The sequence below is a fragment of the Eleutherodactylus coqui genome, chromosome 4, assembly GCF_035609145.1.
Source record: "Eleutherodactylus coqui strain aEleCoq1 chromosome 4, aEleCoq1.hap1, whole genome shotgun sequence".
In the NCBI taxonomy this organism is placed as follows: domain Eukaryota; kingdom Metazoa; phylum Chordata; class Amphibia; order Anura; family Eleutherodactylidae; genus Eleutherodactylus; species Eleutherodactylus coqui.
Genome location: NC_089840.1, coordinates 76,882,968 through 76,901,663, shown reverse-complemented (window position 1 = coordinate 76,901,663; position 18,696 = coordinate 76,882,968). Strand labels below are relative to the sequence as shown.

Genomic DNA, 18,696 nt, shown 5'->3' with positions numbered 1-18,696 from the left:
TAGCTCTGCCCCCGTCCCGCCTCTCCTCATTGAAAATAGTGCAGGGGGGTGGAGAGGAGACAGAGAGGGGGCGGGAGCTCAGAGCACTGGTCCCAGCTCTTCCAGCCTCCTCCCCCTGCAGAGAAAGACGCCGTATATCGGCTGGGTTTTTATGGTTGTCTGAATGCACCCTTCTAGTGGGAATTACTTGTTGGAAATAACCAGGAATACTAAATAGAGTCCGTAGAATCCATTGGTGAAAGCAAATTTGGGGGTTACTGCATTAAAATTCAAGCAAAGGCAAAAATATGCAAATTAGGTTGCCAAGACAACATTTTCGATTTTTTTTAGCCTATAATCTTCTCTGGCTCGCGATTATACTATGGGCAAAATCTCATGTCAGTCGGTCGTACAGTTTGTGCGTGATGCTCCAACAGACAGACATTAACAAATATATAGAAAATTATACATGCGGACACAATGTATGAGGCTAAAACATGCACATTATACATTATAAAACTGATTTTTTTATTTTGTAGACATCACAGTGATTCCAACCCAGGTTTCTGGGCTTCTTTGAAAAACTGGTCAGGGGTTTCCCAGAACACAACTACAACGGTCACTTTTTCAGTCTGGTCTTACATGCTTGGCAAAGAGCAGGCAAATCCTGGCCAGAATAAGGTAGAACTTCTGAATGCTTTTAGGTAGGAATGCCGATATGGGTTCTCTGGAGCAAACAAGGGCTAGATCGGTGATGCTGTGAAGACCGCCAGGACAGGAGAGGCTTCAGAACCGTTATTGGGCTATGCATTTCTAAGTCAGTAAAACATGTAGCCCAAAAAAAGATTCTGAAGTCTTTCCCTCCTGGTCGTCTTCACAGCATCACCGATCCTCCCCTTGTTTTCTCTACGTATCCGGCTTGTGCTCCGCGGTTCGGCGGGTGGAGGGCTGTAGCTACCCACAGCTCCCTGTGTCTGGCTCTCACTATCATTGCCCAGGTGAGAATAGACTCTACACTTTCATATTCCCCAAATTTCCTACGGATTTCAGCAGTGGAAGTACTGTTTTTCTTCAAATCAATATGAGTTCTCTGCATTTTTTTTAAAGGTTGACCCTTATACCACAAATTCCCAATATGATTGGGAATTTATCGTATACACATTACATGGTGTTTACGTATTACAACACAAATGCAGTTTCCAAATACAAAAAAATATTTGTCCTGAAGTGGCCCTCTTCTGTAAAAAAAAACAAAAAAAAATAAATTTATGATCATTTATAAAATTATGATATAATTTTTTAACATTTTTATTTTTTGTTTTACAGAAGAGGGCCACTTGAGGACAAATATTTTTTATATACATGTCCAAATGGATGAGAAAAAAAAATGGCCGACGTTACACCACTTTCCAAGACAGGTCCGTCTAGCTATTTCCTTTCAGATGTCTGGGATATTTAGAGGACACAAGGGAGCTATAAAACCGGCCTCATTCGTTGTCACCCGCCTTAAAAAAAAACAAAAAAAAAAACAAGAACCACAAGATATAATTAAGGCTCTGATCGCTCTGTGTTTTATCGAAATCCTGCTAGATCCCACTGCAAGTGATTGTGATCCATCTGGATTGAGTTGGAATCGAATCTGACATACCCATCATGGCTCCATCAAGAACCGATTTTAGGTTTTTTTTGCCATGTAGTAGATATTTATAAATACTTTAAGGAAGAAATCTTATATTATCATTTCTTCCAGCTGAACCTGCAAGGAGTTTAAAATTTATGGCAAAGTAGATGCAGCGGTCCCTTAATTCACAATGTTAATTGGCTCTTAGTATGACAATTGTAAGGCTGGGTTCACACCAGCATTTGGCTTTTGATTTTCCTGTTGTCATGGAGAACAGAAGAAAATAGAAAAATGAACTTGTCGTTTGATGGAAAAGAACTGCGAAATATGAACCCCACTGACTATAATTGGGCTCGTCTGGCTTCCGATCTACCCTCTGGCATTTTTGTGGGCACAATAGCGCAGCATACTGTGTCATTTTGTGCTTGCTCAATGCCGGGGGCTACAGATGGAGCCTCCTATGCAGATTTGGACATAGGCTAAGCTGAAAACATAACTTGAGTCCATAAGTTTTTGGAAAAACTAGCAATTGGTTCTGAAGCCTCCAAAATGTCATCCCAAAATGAGTAAAAATATAGAGGGGGTAAATCACTTTCTACGTAGAGGACAGGAGCTTCTTCAGGTTATGTGCAGAGCACAATGCACCAAAGACATGGCATAGGACCACCGCCCTCATCCAAGCACAGGTAACGAGCAGTACAGGGCATGTAGTACTGCACTGTACTGTACAGGGGCGCTACTAGACAGCCAATTAGTGCATGCAGTTTTACCAGTGAAATGCTCATGCTCATTAGTTGATCTTCCAGTCAACCACGCAGATCAGCAGGGTCTGTAGCATTGCATGTTGAATGTAGCTCATTGTGTATTTTCTTGGGAGGAAGGGATAACCAAAAGCCAGACACCACTGGTGGCAGCATATCTGCCATGAGATAAAGGTTCAGGCATTTTGAGAGTTAGCATACCTACATAAAATAGTTGGCTAGTCCCCTTGAAATTGGCGGCTTCAGTCAACTTTTCACTTCTGTGTTTGAGCACCTTTACAATGACCCAGTAAAGCCCACTGTATGTTCAGAATATTGTATCATGAGACTATTGTAACTTGGTGGATTTCTGTACAAACATTACACTAGAGAGCCTTATGCATAAAAACTCTGATAGACAAGTCTCCTTCTTACAGCTTTTAGGTACAAGTTGTTTTTTTTTTACATGGAAAAGGGACAACTATTGATACAGATGAATGATACTTTCAAAACCAGTGCCACCCTTGTTAGTAGGTTGTGCATGGTATTGCAGCTTAAACTTAATTGAGCTAGGCTGCAACACCAAGCCTGACCTGTGGGCATATGTGGTGCTGTTTTCTCATGTGTGTCAGAGGCGATCAGCGAATTCCCTCTTGCCCACCAACCACAGACATCACCTTGTTTTTGACTGTAACAAAACTGGTTACAAAAGTCGTCTCTCATCACTGCTGTCTGCAATAGGAGAAGTTATAAAGGACACCTATTAGATAAGCCCAACACTCAAATCCCTGCCAGATGAAAGGGCTAAGGAGGAAATTCCCCTATGTACTTCACAAAATTCCTACCAGACTGTATCAGGAATGTACAAACTGAAAACTTTAGGATGGGTCTATATACTGCCTCTGTCTCTCCTGAACAGATGACTCAGAAGGACATTGTGGCCGCTAGTTATAATCTCAAGACAATCCTTTATGCTCGCTCTGAGCGACTAGAGCTAGTGATGTCAAAGACACCCCTGAATTATTCCAAGTAGTAATGCCTAGAGTCTGGAGTCCCTACAATTAAGTCACTAAAGTACCTAAACAAAATGCCAGCTTGCAGCCTTCCCCAACTCTTGTGCCTGTAAAGGACTGAATATCAAAAAGTAGTAATCCAGATGGAATTGTTCATAAAATTGTGCTCACCACACACAATCACTTACAGTTGCAATCAAAGTTATTCAACTCCTATTGCAAATTACATTTACCAAATTTACAAACTTTCAGCCATTTGCAAAAAAAACAAAACAAACTATAACAATTTAAATAGCTCAACACAACTAATATAACAAGTGGTTTCTCCAAATTCAGCACACAATGCCCCTGTTAATGACTTCTGAAGAAACCTTCATAAGACCACAGATTTGTCAATCATGTATTGAATTCTCAAGCACACCTGATGTAATTAATCAAGAGCTTCATTAGTTGCATCAGGTGTGCTTAATATAAAACACATCAAGTACCTGTAGGAAGCAGACAGCTCTGTTCCCACTGTAATGGGTAGACTTGGTATTGCAGGCAAGGTTCCAACTAAAGTGAATGGAAACGTTGTATGTAATACCAAGCCTGGCCACTGCAGTGGGAACAGAGCTGTCTGCTTCTTACACACTTCTTCCTGCAAAAAGCATACTAGCCTGACACAACTTATCAGTGGGGGTCCCGGGTGTCATCACCATTCAATCTACTAGTGATGGCATAACCTCAGGATAGACTATCAATAGTCAACCCTTGTAACAAATTAAGAGTCAAGTTAAATTTAGCAGCATCTGTAGTCGTGTCCAAAAATAGCTTCAATAACCTACTGTAGCAGAGTCCACAAACCAGTTACTGCTACAACAGCTCCCATACAATGTGCCAGGCAAAGTCGTGCCACTGCTTGTTTCATAATATGGGAACTGTGAGGGTCACATCTCCATGGCCTTTATAGCCCTCTACTCTGCTTACAGGAGCAAATCAACAACTCCTATCATTCCCTGTCAGCAGTCAGCACTGGGTTACTAAAAGACACATTAGGAAGGATGAAGGCGGAGTCAACCTCGAGCCGGCGACCTGAACCATGCAGGGATTGAACTCGCAACCTTCAGGTTGTGAGCTAGAGCTTAGGACTGCATACTGCTTCCTTAACACTCTGCGCCACACAAGGCCCCTATGAAGGTCCCTTTAACACAGGCGACAAAGTTGTACAATTTTCCTGCGATGCAATAGCGCAAGAAAGTGCGTGTATGTGAAGCCCACGGTTTCCAATGGGTTCCTTCACATTAGCGATGTTTTCTCTGATGCCATCTTGCAATAAAAAAATCACGGCATCCTCCATGTTGCCGCGATTTGCGATTTTCTGTAGCCCACATTTCCCCTTGTTTATCGAATCACATGAGCGTGATTTTGGTGCAATGCGTTTTATAACATTAGAAACTCCTATTGACTTTTGCAAAAAAAAAACTGTGATTTTAACGCAATATCGCTGAGAAACAGCGGGAACAAAGACAAGATTTTGCCGCGATTTTCTTGCGGCAAAAATCACCGTCGCCAGTGTGAAAGAGGCCTACAGTGGTTGTTCAGTATTACGAAAACACGGCTGCTATCTTTCAGAATCCCCACCGCACCTCTCCATTGGTTGCGTCCGATATTGCAGCTCAGCCGCATTGAAGTGAATGCAATATCTCACACAACCTGTTTACAGGTGCTACACTGTTTTTGGGAAAAAAAACTGCTATTTTTCTAATCCTGGACAACCTAGGGGTCTGGGATTTCCCACCGTAAACTTATCGTGAGTCCGCAGAAAAATCTGCACATGAAACATGCAGATTTCACTAAGAATTCACCACCGACTTCATCCCTGCTACACTGAAAGGAGTGAAATTTGCAACAAAATTGACACGCGGCGGATTTTAAAATCTATAAAACGGGTCAATTTCTGCAAAAAGTTTTGACGGCACGTAGAAGAGATTTGTAATGCAGGAGGCTAAAAATGAAGAAGTTCTCGGACTTTTTAAAGCCAACATTGGCCTCAACTTAAAAGGGTTAATAGATCTGTAGAGCGCAGTCTCTCGGAATGGTGAAAAATAATGCCAGTCCTACCTATTGAGTACAATAGAGATGCCCATCATAGCGACTGTGGAAGCACATGTTACCGTGGGCACACAGGCAGGCGCTGCAGTCAATCAGGCACCATTAGGGTCTTTGTACTCGGATGTGATTGTAGCGCTTAGTAAATGATTCTAATGACGGCGTCTCATTTCGAGCACAAAGAAAGAGTAATAGCCCTGTGACCCGGCGCACAATCTGTCCTCGCGCTGTTGTTCTGCATAACTTTAGATGGAAATAATTTGATTTTTGGCAGGAAGGGAATTGTACTTTAGCACATTTTTTATTTAGTTTCCCCTTCAGGCCTCTGGCAGACATACATTCACCTTGGTTTCCCTTTGTGTTTAGTGCCGCCTGAGCTCACTTGAGCCTCCAGTGCTAATGTCGTAAAGGGTTCACAGCCGGTGGCATCGCGTCCAGCGGAGATCGCCGGCTAGTAAGCGGTTAATGGAGCTATATCTTTCGCTAGATCTTTCTATACGCATGACGAGAGAACGTTTTATTTAGGAGAATGTGCCTCTCCGTCTACCTGGGATGCGCCAGGATGACAGATTATGGCTTGCACAATGACTCCCCGTCTAACGCCCCTTCTGCGTGAGCCGCTGGTTGAGACCCCGTCTTGATTCCCAGGCTGGAAATTAATTAAGCCCCTCTGTTTTCCATCCGGGATGGGAGTGGATGGATAAATAACCAACAATAACCATTCCAAGTTCATTTAATGAGAAGTGCAAATAATAATTGCGGTTCTGTAATTGCAGCCAATAGATTAATGAGGCCTGTCCTCGTTACACAGGATAGACAGAGGAATACTCATTAGCAGGAACGCGACAGGGTGCTGCTGGGAGCTAAAACAAAAGACCCTGGCAATAGACACAGACCTAATCTTATTCCCAATACAGAGGCGCGACTATTCCCTCTGCCACCATCCACCCCCCCATCCCACAAACCTACACAGACAAGTATACTCATACCATCATCATCATCATCTTCACAGTCCGGACCCCATCTGCCAATACCCCGCACCATCATACTGAACACCTCTCATCTCGTCGCCATTCACATATGCTCTGCTCGCAGAACCCACGGCACAAATCGTGACACCAACACAACTACACCTTCTACCCCCCTGGCATCAGTCAGTGCGCCCAGTAATCTCTGGCACTCTGATAGAGACTTACATGCCACGCAAGGATTAATTAAAACGGGTGCATGTGTCCAGTTTAATGATCTGCATATGGGGGGGGGGGGGGGATAAAATGACCCGCTGCTACTGATTTGCAAAGGAAATATGTAAATGAGAAGGAAAAAAAAAATTCCTTGCTGAGATTAACAAGGACTAAAAATGTATCTCCCTGGAGGAGGGGAGGTAGGTTCATGGAAGCGGATTATGTTCACGTTAAGAAAGAGAGGAGGAGAGGGATGCACAAGTGATGATCCGTCCTGCAAGGGGGGCTTTTTTTTTTTTTTAAACTGTTATCCGAGGCCCGTAGAATGGCGCGATGTAGTGCCCTCTGGCAGTGAAAGGGTTGCAAAAAAATAGCATTTTTTTTTAAAATAATCAACTTGTTCTCAAACTTCAGTCATCATCACCACACACTTCAGTGTCAAATCCTCTAGCGATTTTTAATTAATGAGAAACCACATTTTAAATAAAGATGAATCCTGCACATCTTAAAGAAATAGAGCCAGGTGTGCGCATAATAATAAAGAGAGGAGACACAGGATTGTTGATAGCAGGGGAGAACATAGGAAAGTGCTTACCTCAAGGATTTTGGGGGATCCTTGTCTCCCTAAAGTACCAAGAATGAGCCCCCATGTTTTCGCTCCAGCGGCAGATGAAATGGCATCACTGCGATTCTTCTGCATGGTGGTGTGATCGTAGTACTCACGCGAGAAAACCTTACTGTAGGGGTCATACCTATGAGAAGGCAGAAAGGGAGACCGTGTTACTATAGTATAGATCACACCTATGTAACGACAAAGAAGACAGCAGGACAGATTTATGCATTATATGGCTCATACCCATGTAAAGACATTAAGGCGATAAATCTTACTATATGGGTGCATGCAGACGGGCAGATTTGAATTGCGGAATCCGGAGTGGGAGATCGCCTCCGGATTCCGCTGCAAATACCACCCATGGCATCCTATGCAAGAGTGATTCTGCATGCACACAAGTGGAAACCACTTGCGGTTTCCGCTCACGGATGAAAAAAATTGCAGCATGCCTTATTATCCTGCAGATTCTGCATGGACGGCTTCCATTGAAGTCAATGGAAGCCGTCTGACTCACGGCCTGTCCAAAATTGACACTGCGGACGGGCCTCAGATTCCGCGGGAAAAGCAGGAGTTAAAAAAAGAAATCTGTACTGTGCATGTCCATCAGCGAGCCGTGAAAAAGAAAGCAGGTACGAGCGGACGCCACTACTGCCAGGGCCGGATTCCGCTGCTGGATCCGACCCGCCCGTGTGCATGCAGTCTATGGATCATAACATAAAGACCTAAAGAAAACCTTAAACACTAGATTTTGGTGAAACTGTCTATTCTCCAAATAATGAAATAACAATATACATGAAGCCTCGAGACGGTTATAGATACAAGATAGGTATAGCTTTCACCCCGTACACCGCATGAACATCTCGACTTGACTAACAGCTTTCCATGGAGGAAGGCATAGGTGGCAGTCAGATACCTCTGAAGGGGTGCACAAAAGGAGGAAAAATGGTTAACATGCAAACTATACAACCAATTGGGCATGTCCATACATATAGATTGTTGGCAGTTCCTATTGAAATATATGAGATCTGCAAACAAAAACCTTACATGTCTAGTATTCATCAGCCATTAATGGAATTCTGGTTTAGACGGACAAAGAGCAGCTCTTCCTACGGAGGACTTGACTTGTCTGCACTTTACATCGACAGCAACTGAAAAGAACTCAAGTCTGTGGATGGAATCCCCAATGCCGCCAACCGGCAGTCCAGAAGTACCATTAGTGCTGATCAAAATGCGTCAGCTGTCACTAGTACAGGGCGAGGATGCTATATCTGTACAAGAGGAGGAGAGTCTGCCATCTCCTCACCCTTCTGAAATCAGCTCAAAACAAGTTTGGGTCAGCGTGCAGCAAATGGCACTGGACAAAAAAAAAATGACTTTAAAAAAAAAAATGTATACAATTTTTTGGGTGTTAAATAAGTTTCCTTAAGTTTCCTTTTAACCCCTTAAGGACCAAGCACAGTAAATTTATGTTGCTTGGTCCTGGGATTTAATCCCGACCAATAGTAAAAATACATGGGATTAAAGCTCCTGCAACCAAGCAGGAACAGGCCCGATCCTTGATCGTTAGTCACAGCTGAGGACCCGGAGGAGGCAGGAGTGGTTTTTAACCACTTCTGCCATCTCTCAATGAGCGCTATATAGTGAAGAGAGAAAGCGGAACTGTTACTACCGTTATTCAATTCGACGATCAAGTGACTGCCGGTTGCCCCCTGCGAAGGCAGAACTGCATGGTCCTCGCAGACCCTGATTCTTGTACTTTTTTTAAAAACATAAATATACTATTTTTAAAAAATAAACAAATCAAAATTTCCATCTGATTTGGAGATCGACAGAACTCTCACGGGAAAAGAATCCAGTCAATCAAGTTGGATCAGTTGGATCAATAAGGCTGAGTTTGAAAAATTGCTGAATGTCTCCTTTTTTGCGCCATTCTTGTTCAAGAATCACCCATTATTTTCTATGGGATGTTACCCCCCCCCAAAAAAAACAGACTGCGATTGTATTCCATGTGATATGAGTGCGATTCTTTTTTAAATGCTACTATGGGGATCACATGACAAAAAAGTGCACAGCAGTGAAAAACACGTTTGAAAACCAAATGTGAAAACAGATGCAAGACGTGTGTAACATTCACAAGAAAATCACATGAAAAAATGTCAGTTTGTTACTGACCAAAATTGCAACTTCCCATCGGAATACAACCTAAAAGAACAAAAAAAAACCAAACAACTCACCTTTTAAATGTCCTGCTGTTCCAGTTCTGAAAGTTTTCTGCAGCGGTAATGTACTCACATTTTAAGTTGACCCTCAAAACCTTGGGGAAAAAATTTGTCCGAGGACCGGAGGGAGTAATATTACCTTAAACTCCCTTTGCGGTGCTATGACGTGGATATGTCAGTTCTCTGATCCCCTCTACAGCCTTCCAAGATGGTCAATGCACTCCCTTTACTACCTGGTGCACACTGTGCATCAGTCGTCAATCATGTCACACTGCTCTTTGATTGGCTAGCACTGCACACTTGAAAATAGCCGGCCAATCAGAACAGGTGTAGTATCCTAGACTACCGATGCACTACCAATGCAGTGTGTTCATCGTGTATTCCAAAAGGGCTGCAGTGATCTTTCAAGTCTGAAGAAGGGCCAAACCCCCCCCCCCCCCCCCAGCAAATCCAAGGCAAAATGTGGCAAATAGTCAGGTAATATTGTCCCCCTCCCTCCAGTCCATTGGGTCACTTTAAATGTCCCACCACTCAGGTCCCAGAAGCTCTTGCAGCCATAGCATCATATTCATGTGACTGATGCAGCCAATGCCTGGTCTCAGCAGTTATATATCGCTCATGTACACATTACCGCTGAGGCCAATGATTGGCTGTAGCAGTTATATAAATGCTGAACAGTACAGGACTGGAGCGGCGGGCCATTTAAAAGGAGAGTGGTTTTTTTTCCCTCCATGTATCTGCTCTTTGTCCAATTTTGAGAAATCTCAGATAAAGCCCTCAGTCAGCCTTCGATTTCCTTGTACATTTTACACAGTAGGACACAACATAAACCTTTCCGACTGATCCTCGAATTTCACACCACCTCATCTTCTAAAACAAATTAAAACTAAGCCTGAAAATTCATGACTTACGAATGACGCAGATTCTAAGCACGGGCCCAATGTCTCAACCCTTATCCCTCCATCAACGTGTCTTGATCCAAGTTTCTGAGCACATTTTTAGATGATTCTAGGGCTTTTACACACAAGACTTAATCTAGATTTCGGAATATCCATGTGCTTAGTACACCAGACTGAACTAAGTGTTCTTTACCTGAGCCCCAGATTAACAATGCATTCAATATACCAAATACAAATCCATCTTTAGTGTAATCTGAATAGGAGTTAGTCACTTTAGGAACACCAACCCAAATACTGACTGGCTATGAAGTAAGGACAAAGCGGATACAGAGAACTCGGCAAAATATCTCTTCATGGTGGGCCCAACACGGACTGCGAATCGGTGCAGAAACCTAGAAAGATTTCTTCAGGTTCCCTGCACCAATCAGAAATGTTCCGTATATCACAAGTCTGGTGTATAATGCTTTAAACCCTGAGAATGAGCATAAAACAAGTCCGGTACAGTATAAACATTATTTATGGAGGATAAAATGTGGAATATTTAAAAAAGCATCTCGGAGTTATTCTGGAAATGTGAGGCAAGGATATAAACAGATGTATCGGTAGCCGATCCTCGTCATCAAGGACAGGAAATGCACAAAAGTGAGTAAATCTATTCACCCTGCTAGTAGAAAAATGAAAAATAAAGAGATGCTTGAGGTAAAGTTATAGAAACCTGTAAAATACAGCCACAAGTATACATTTTCAGGGTCATATCCAACACTGTTCAAAAAGCCATATAATGTTCAGTATGTTCCTAGAACATACGGTATATTTAAATGGAACAATAGTAGGTTTAGTATGTAACCTACAGATGGTGCAGAATAAAGCTGGTACTTGTATATGTATCTCAAACGAAGTGCTTTATGTACTGCCGATCTACGAGGGTTCTGGCTAGACGAGTGGTCTTCTGGGCTGTGTAATGTCCTGGCATCTCCATATAAAATTCAATTTTACAAGTTTGCTTTAATAATAGTCTTTATTTGTATAGCGCCAACTTACTCCGCAGCACTTTTATGCATGGCGAGCTCAATCAGGACGGGGTTTTAAAGGAGATATGTGGCAGGGAGTGTACAGGAGGGCGTCGTTTGAGGGCGGGGACCAAGTCGTTAGAGTTGGTATGCTTCTTTGAAGAGGAGAGTCTTAAGGGCACGTCTGAAATTCCGTGCATCATGGATTGTCTGGATGTCTTGGGGTAGAGGGTTGTAGAGGGTTATTGCTGCTCTGGTGAAGTCTGGAGGCGAGCATGTAAGGTTCGTATTAGGGGGACGTCTAGTCTGACTGTGTTGGCAGAGCAAAGTCCGCGGACGGAGTGATGTTTGGACAGGAGGGAGGTGGTGTACAGTGGCTTTACTTCAAATCCAGAAAACTACTAAAAATGTGAACCACAGTACTGTACCAACCCATTGATTGACAGATCTCTCCATGTGCACAGTAACACAGAAGGACCTACCAATCAGCATCTGGAAGGAGGAGGAAGGTGGGGAGTATAAATATACATGACCCTCTCTGGACTTACCTCCAGCCCAGTTTCAAACGTAAAATTTGCAGAACCACGAAAACGATTAGTATAAGGCCAGTCTCACACGGGCGGATTTCTATTGTGGAATCCACTGTCGGGGTCTGCAACACATGGCATGCATCGAAAGGTATGTAAGAATTGCTTTTTACTTAACACTCGCAGAAAGTAATTGCGTATTCTGTGAGCAGAGGAAAAAAAAAAAAAAAAAAAAAAAAAAAAAAAATCGCAAGATTTTGCTGTCGACGGCCTCATTGAAATCAATGGAGGCCGTCTGACCTGCAGCCCATCCCCTGTTTTGGGACAGTGAGATGATTAGAAAATTGCTATTTTGGTTATTTTTTCTTTTTACAAAATTTACCGTGCTGGATAAATAATGTAATATTTTATAGTATGGGTTGTTATGGATGTGGTGATACCAATTACATGTAGTTTTTTTGGTTCAATTTTTTCAATATTTAAAGTTTTGTGTGTGTGTGTGTGGGGGGGGGGGGGGGGGGAGTTTTTAAATTATTTTTCTGTAAAACCATTTATATGCCATGGTCAGCAATTAATGCAGCATCTGCAGGGTTAAATTATATAAAGAAGTGATTAGATGAGCAAGCCCTCATCATTTCACTTCTTTTCAGGAGAAAACCCCATATGTGACAATCAGAGAGCAAATACGCTCTCTGATTGAAGGGGGTGAGGGAGGGAATAACATGGTCAGAGCAGACTTTTCTCTGCAGACACTGACTGAAACGGACGGCTGTAAACTCAGTATTCCTGACTGAGCTTCAAGTGGCTGTATCTCCAGTTCTATAAGGGCTATGGACATGCTTTTGGTGTTATTTTAAAGCCAAGAAACTTGGTCATTAAAAGTAAAACAAGCTCTGTTCATCCAAAATTGTACTGTCCTTTTCCCTCAAAACTAACAGAGCTGGTCTTAAAGTGCTGGGGAAGAAAAATGGGTTTTCCCATGATAAAACAAGATAAGTACTTCTGTTCCTTTCTTTTACCGATTGGTGCAGGCCCTCAGCACTCAGAAACCCATCAGCCAAAATATCTGACATATGACTATGACACGTCAGAAGTTTTCTGACAGCTTAAGCTTTAATTTTCTGTATGGACATCTCTGAAACAGTAAAGGAACAGATAATGAACTCCTAATACCAATACCTGAAAGCTTTCGTGTCTGGGTTGGCAATCATTACCGACTCCAAGTGAAATCGTCCATCTCCCAGATACCTACAAACAAACCAGATATATTAAAGTCATAAAATGTGAGAATATCTATACATATGAGAACAGTGAGATCTGTAGACCAGTACACACTTAAGTTTATTATGACCAGAAAGCCAGTTTATGTAAAGTGGATATTGTGTGATGTCATATCACTAGGTGGCGAAATCACTGAGTAACTAAAAGTGACTTGGAGAATTGAGGGTTGTTCTAGTGCATCAGATGTTAGTTGGGTAATTGTATCTCCAGGAATTCCATTCCAATGCTTTCTAAGTGGGAAAATAAAGCACCCACCCATAACATTCACATTTCGAAAATGCTCCATTCTCTTGGAGAGTCATTCTTCCAGCTATGGAGTGGAGGTGGCCGATGCTTGCACGCTTGTAACTCCCCTTGTGGCCATCTTCAAGATGGCTGTTCTTCATGCTGCTCAGAAGCCCTTCTAAGGATAGAACACAGTGGTGGTCGTGTTGGGGTGGGATCTAGTGCACCATGCCTGGGATCCCAGCCACCCAGAAGATGAACACAGAGGGAGTTACAAGTGTACAAGCACTGGCCACCACCGCTCCATAGCAGAGATGGTCAGTTGCCCTGGCAACAAGCTGTATAAAACTGGAAAGAAGAATAAAGCATTTCAAGACAATGGGGAATTTTTGAAATATGAGTGTAAAAGGCGAGTGCTTTATTGATATATATAGGACACATTGGAATGGAATTCCCGAGATGGGAAGTTTTTTGGAAGGTGGAGCCTAGGAGGAAAAAAGCAAGTAAAACACCTGTCTGTCCTAGTGATGCGATACTGGAGCTGATTACCGGAGCATATCTTTTAAAACAGACTTAAAATTTCCCACGTTGTATGGTAATAGCTACCAAATGGTCTGATGGTGGTTCTGGACCACATCTCTTGTCCATAGTTCGCTCCATAATCCTGTCTCGCTGAGTGAAGTCGATAGTATCTCCTACGTCATCCATGGGACAGTGAAATTCTCTTGGATGCATAGCGTGACCAAGCACCGGCACATTGGACCAACCTATAGATGATGTAGGAGATGTTACTCAGAAATGAGATGGGCAGGATTATGGCACAAACCGCAAGCAAAGGAGATGGTCCGGCACAACCCATTGGAGCATTTGGTGGCTTTTACCATACAGCAAGGGGAATTTTAAAACTATATTTCAAGGTATGCTGCCTTTAGCCACTATGAAAAGATTTGGAACCTTTGAAATTAGCTCCACTTTTTGGTTCTATACTCGCCAGTGGTTTAACGTCCTCAGAACTGGTGACTGGATCTCTTTCATAAGTGTAAACAGAAAAACTGGCCTGGATTTAACTACAATCAATAGTTTTTGATGGGATGACCCCTTTAAGAAAAATTATATAAAATGTACTTTCAAAGCTAAAGAGCCTTTAGGATGTAGATCATGTATACAGTATCGGTTATGCTTTCTTGCAGTATAGATCGCTCTACATAGGCAACATGCCAGAGGTTCTTACGTACATAGAAATATTTTTGGACCCCACAAATTTCAGTCACGGCCTTCTGTAATTTTCTTTATTCTGGCGACTGGCAGCGATCATACACCCCTAGCATGGGTGCCAATGTTATACAAATATATTTTTGGACCCCACAAATTTCAGTCACGGCCTTCTGTAATTTTCTTTATTCTGGCGACTGGCAGCGATCATACACCCCTAGCATGGGTGCCAATGTTATACAAATAATGTGTGGAAATATCTTAAGTTCCTTTCTTTTTAATGGAGAACTGTATTCAGTCATCTCCTCAATGGAGAACTGCTGCAGTTAATCCTTCTCTCTCTGTTCTGTGTGCAGGAAAGATCACGGAGCACTAATAAGTGTTGAATTGAGGTAGACGGGTATAATACAGGATTAAGGATCAGATGCTGATCTTCCTTCCCTTAAGCATCCTTGGATAGACAATGTCAGAAATAATGAGGTATTCCTGTAGCCTCTTCACTAAAACTATTTCTCCCTTCTAATAATGAGCTCTGTTACAAACGTCACCTTGACTGGCCTCTGTATAAACTCCAATGTCCTCTCTATGTCGAACACATATATAGTATCCAAGGACCACTATACATAGTGATGTCCAGTCATCCATGGACAAGCATTTATTTAACCTTCGTTCTTTGCAAAAAGACATACTTAGAAACCCCCTTAACATACACATGCGAGATGGGGGTATATAAACTATAACCTGGGGGTATATAAACTATAACCTGGACCACCAATGTGGTTGTGTCCCAATTATCCTTAAAGAAGCAGAAGTGTATGGCTGAACTTCCTATGTTACAATGTCTTTGTTGCTAAAGCATACAGTGCACTTAGTTGTTCCAATAGGTCTGATTGGTTCAACAACCCAAATAGCATGCAATGTCCGCTCAAATGAACATGGATGTTATTCCAATGGAGTGGAAGGGGATAAGCGGTTACAACACACCACTATTATTGCTTATTGCTTAAAGGGGTTGTCCCGCGAAAGCAAGTGGGTCTATACACTTCTGTATGGCCATATTAATGCACTTTGTAATGTACATTGTGCATTAATTATGAGCCATACAGAAGTTATCAGAAGTTTTTCACTTACCTGCTCCGTTGCTAGCGTCCTCGTTTCCATGGAGCCGTCTAATTTTCAGCGTCTAATCGCTAGATTAGACGCGCTTGCGCAGTCCGGTCGTCTTGTTTTCTGAATGGGGCCGCTCGTGCCGGAGACCGCCTCCTGGTAGCTCCGCCCCGTCACGTTCCGATTCCAGCCAATCAGGAGGCTGGAATCGGCAATGGACCGCACAGAAGCCCTGCGGTCCACCGAGGGAGAAGATCCCGGCGGCCATCTTCAGCAGGTAAGTAAGAAGTCACCGGAGCGCGGGGATTCAGGTAAGCGCTGTGCGGTGTTCTTTTTTAACCCCTGCATCGGGTTTGTCTCGCGCCGAACGGGGGGGCTGTTGAAAAAAAAAAAAAACCGTTTCGGCGCGGGACAACCCCTTTAAGGGAAAATGGTAGAAATGGGTTAGGTACAAATCCAGCCTGTCCGATACTTCCTACCCCTTAATAACAGATTGCCAATGGATCCTGCTGAACTAGGCTAGATCTGCTAATAGAAATCAAATATCTATAGCAAGTTTTCAGTTCCTATTGAGACCCCTTTCCCAGCAACACTACCAAAACAAATTACTCTGATGTATTACCTAATGTTCATATGGTGCCAATTCATTTTACAGCACTGTTCAGGGAATGCACTCACACAAGTCTTACACATTTGGGCACTACTATCGGTAGAATGTCGTGTCCTGAACCATGCTACATAAGATGGAGACCCTTGGAGGTGTCAGCCATAGGAATTACACAATATTTGATATACGGGTTACGCTCCTGCATACAAGTCGTCCATCATTGAATGCAGTAAAGGTAAAGTCCCCTGGTGCAAGCATGACTGACTCCTCGGGTGATGTCACATTATGACATCTTCTTGGCAGACTGTTTTTGCAGGGTGGTTTGCCATAGTCTTCCCCAGTCATCTTTTTACTCCCCAGTAAGCTGGGTACTCATTTTACCAACCTTGGAAGGATGGAAGGCTGAGTCAACCTTGAGCTGGCTACCTGAACCACATGGGAATTAAACCTGCAACCTTCAGGTCGTGAGAAGAGCTTAGGACTGCATTCTACTGCCTTAACATTCTGCACCACACAAGGCTCTGGAAAACAGTGCATCAGCCAATCAACAATGGTACATGGAGAGTAGTCATTGGACAGTTGAGCAATGGAAGGGCATTCTACGGAATAACGAATCGAGCAACGCCATCTGAACATGAGATGGATGTACCGGGGTGTGGAGGATGCCTGGGGAACACATTTTGCTTGTGTGTGCTGTGCCAATAGTTGAGTATGGTGAAGGCTCTGTTATGGTCTGGGGATGTTTTACGTAGCATGGCATTAGTCAGTTGTAGTGGCAAGAAACGAACATGGTAGTGTATTGGGACATTCCAGACAATACTGTCCCTCCGAAAATGTGGTAATACTCTGGAAATAGTCAAAAACACTTCCAACAAGACATCTACATTGTCATAAATCCAACGCCATTATATGTTGGTTTCAGAATATGAATGTTCCATGATTGGACTTCTCTGCAGAGAGCCCTGACCTGAACCCACTGAACATCTTTGGGATGAGCAGGAACATCAGGTCAGCAAATATCAACAGAGTCCATTTTCTTTGAGAGAACTTGACAGACATTTGCAGGGTGAATGGAGGGAAATACCAGCTGAAGTGTATCAGATGTTAGTAGAAGGTATCCCACGGAGAGTATCCAATGTCATTAGGGCCAAAGGAGTCCCACTAAGTATTAACATGTGTAAATAAATACTACTTTTGATTCTTGCTCAGGTGATGAATTACTTTTGGCAGGATAGTGTATTTTTCTACCTTAGAAACTCACCAACTGTAAAAGCCAATTCATAGGAAGTCAAATAATCAAGGAGCATGCTTCTGGAATGTGGAAGTAAACACAATCAGCTCCAGAGAGACTACGCAACCACTTATAAGGCTGACCCCTGGATCTGGTGTTATGCAAGTAGTAGGAGATATGATTAAGACCACTGTGCAACTAGAAGTGTATTTCAACAATATTCTACACATCACTGTAACATAACATGACATTTCAGAATCCTAGATGTCTAAGGTGTATAACAGAAGCGTGTGGCATCACGAATTCCAGCTGTTGCATATAACATGCTGGGGTCAGACATGTCAGTCATCGATCTGTTCTAGCACCAGCTCAGTCTGACAATAGGATAGATGTGACTGTGTTTATGGTCATGGTCTCTACAGTGGCCTTCTGATCCTCCACAATTGTCAATAACCCGCCTGCATTGGTTGCCAATTATCTTCTATGGATCATTCGATCATACACAGTGATAATGCCCATGCAAACAAACAGCCGGCTGCTTGAAAGTTTGATTTATACAGTGTTTACAGGTGTGAAGAATGAGACTGAAGCTTTGTAACTGAAAAGCAGAGAATACTCAGAAACAAGGCTTTTATTCATTTTTATTTATGACCGCATTAGGCCAAAAATAGGCGGAATAGAACAGCAATTGTACTTTCTTCTATTTCTATGTAAGCAGTCAGGTCATTTATTTGTGCCGCACCAAAGTCTCTGAACACGGTAGAAGACATTCAGCTTTAAGATTCCACATTTAAAAATCAATTTCAGATAATCGGTGCAATAATCCAAGGGCAGCGTCTGCCCTCTATAGCGGAGAAAGGTGCCTACCCACTACAGCCCATTCACAAGCACAGATCAATGCCTGCTAAATGGCTTTACCGGGGTTCATATCATGTTACACCGTCTGATTAATAAAAGCCCTTTTATTAGTGTTTAATAGTAGAATAGTCCAGGTATCTTTGACCTTGCTGTAGATTTTAATTTTAGAACGTACTATTGTGCCGAAGCACATTTTTTAATGCACCTTCAAAAATACTAAAACTCAAATTGTTTCTTAGGGAGCTTTCACAGAGGATGGCATCATTCCGCATCATCCCA

The 18,696-nt window shown here is 42.7% G+C and overlaps 1 protein-coding gene across 1 annotated transcript in view; it reads right to left on the bottom strand.

The window, feature by feature from the left end:
- DPH1 (diphthamide biosynthesis 1) overlaps window positions 1-18,696 on the bottom strand; it is a 233,998-nt gene that overhangs the window by 14,317 nt on the left and 200,985 nt on the right. The window contains exons 7-8 of the mRNA XM_066599694.1: window positions 13,076-13,144; window positions 7,224-7,380 (exon numbers count right to left, since the gene is read on the bottom strand). Coding sequence (XP_066455791.1) covers window positions 7,224-7,380; window positions 13,076-13,144 — 226 coding nt within the window. The remainder of the gene's footprint in view (window positions 1-7,223; window positions 7,381-13,075; window positions 13,145-18,696) is intronic.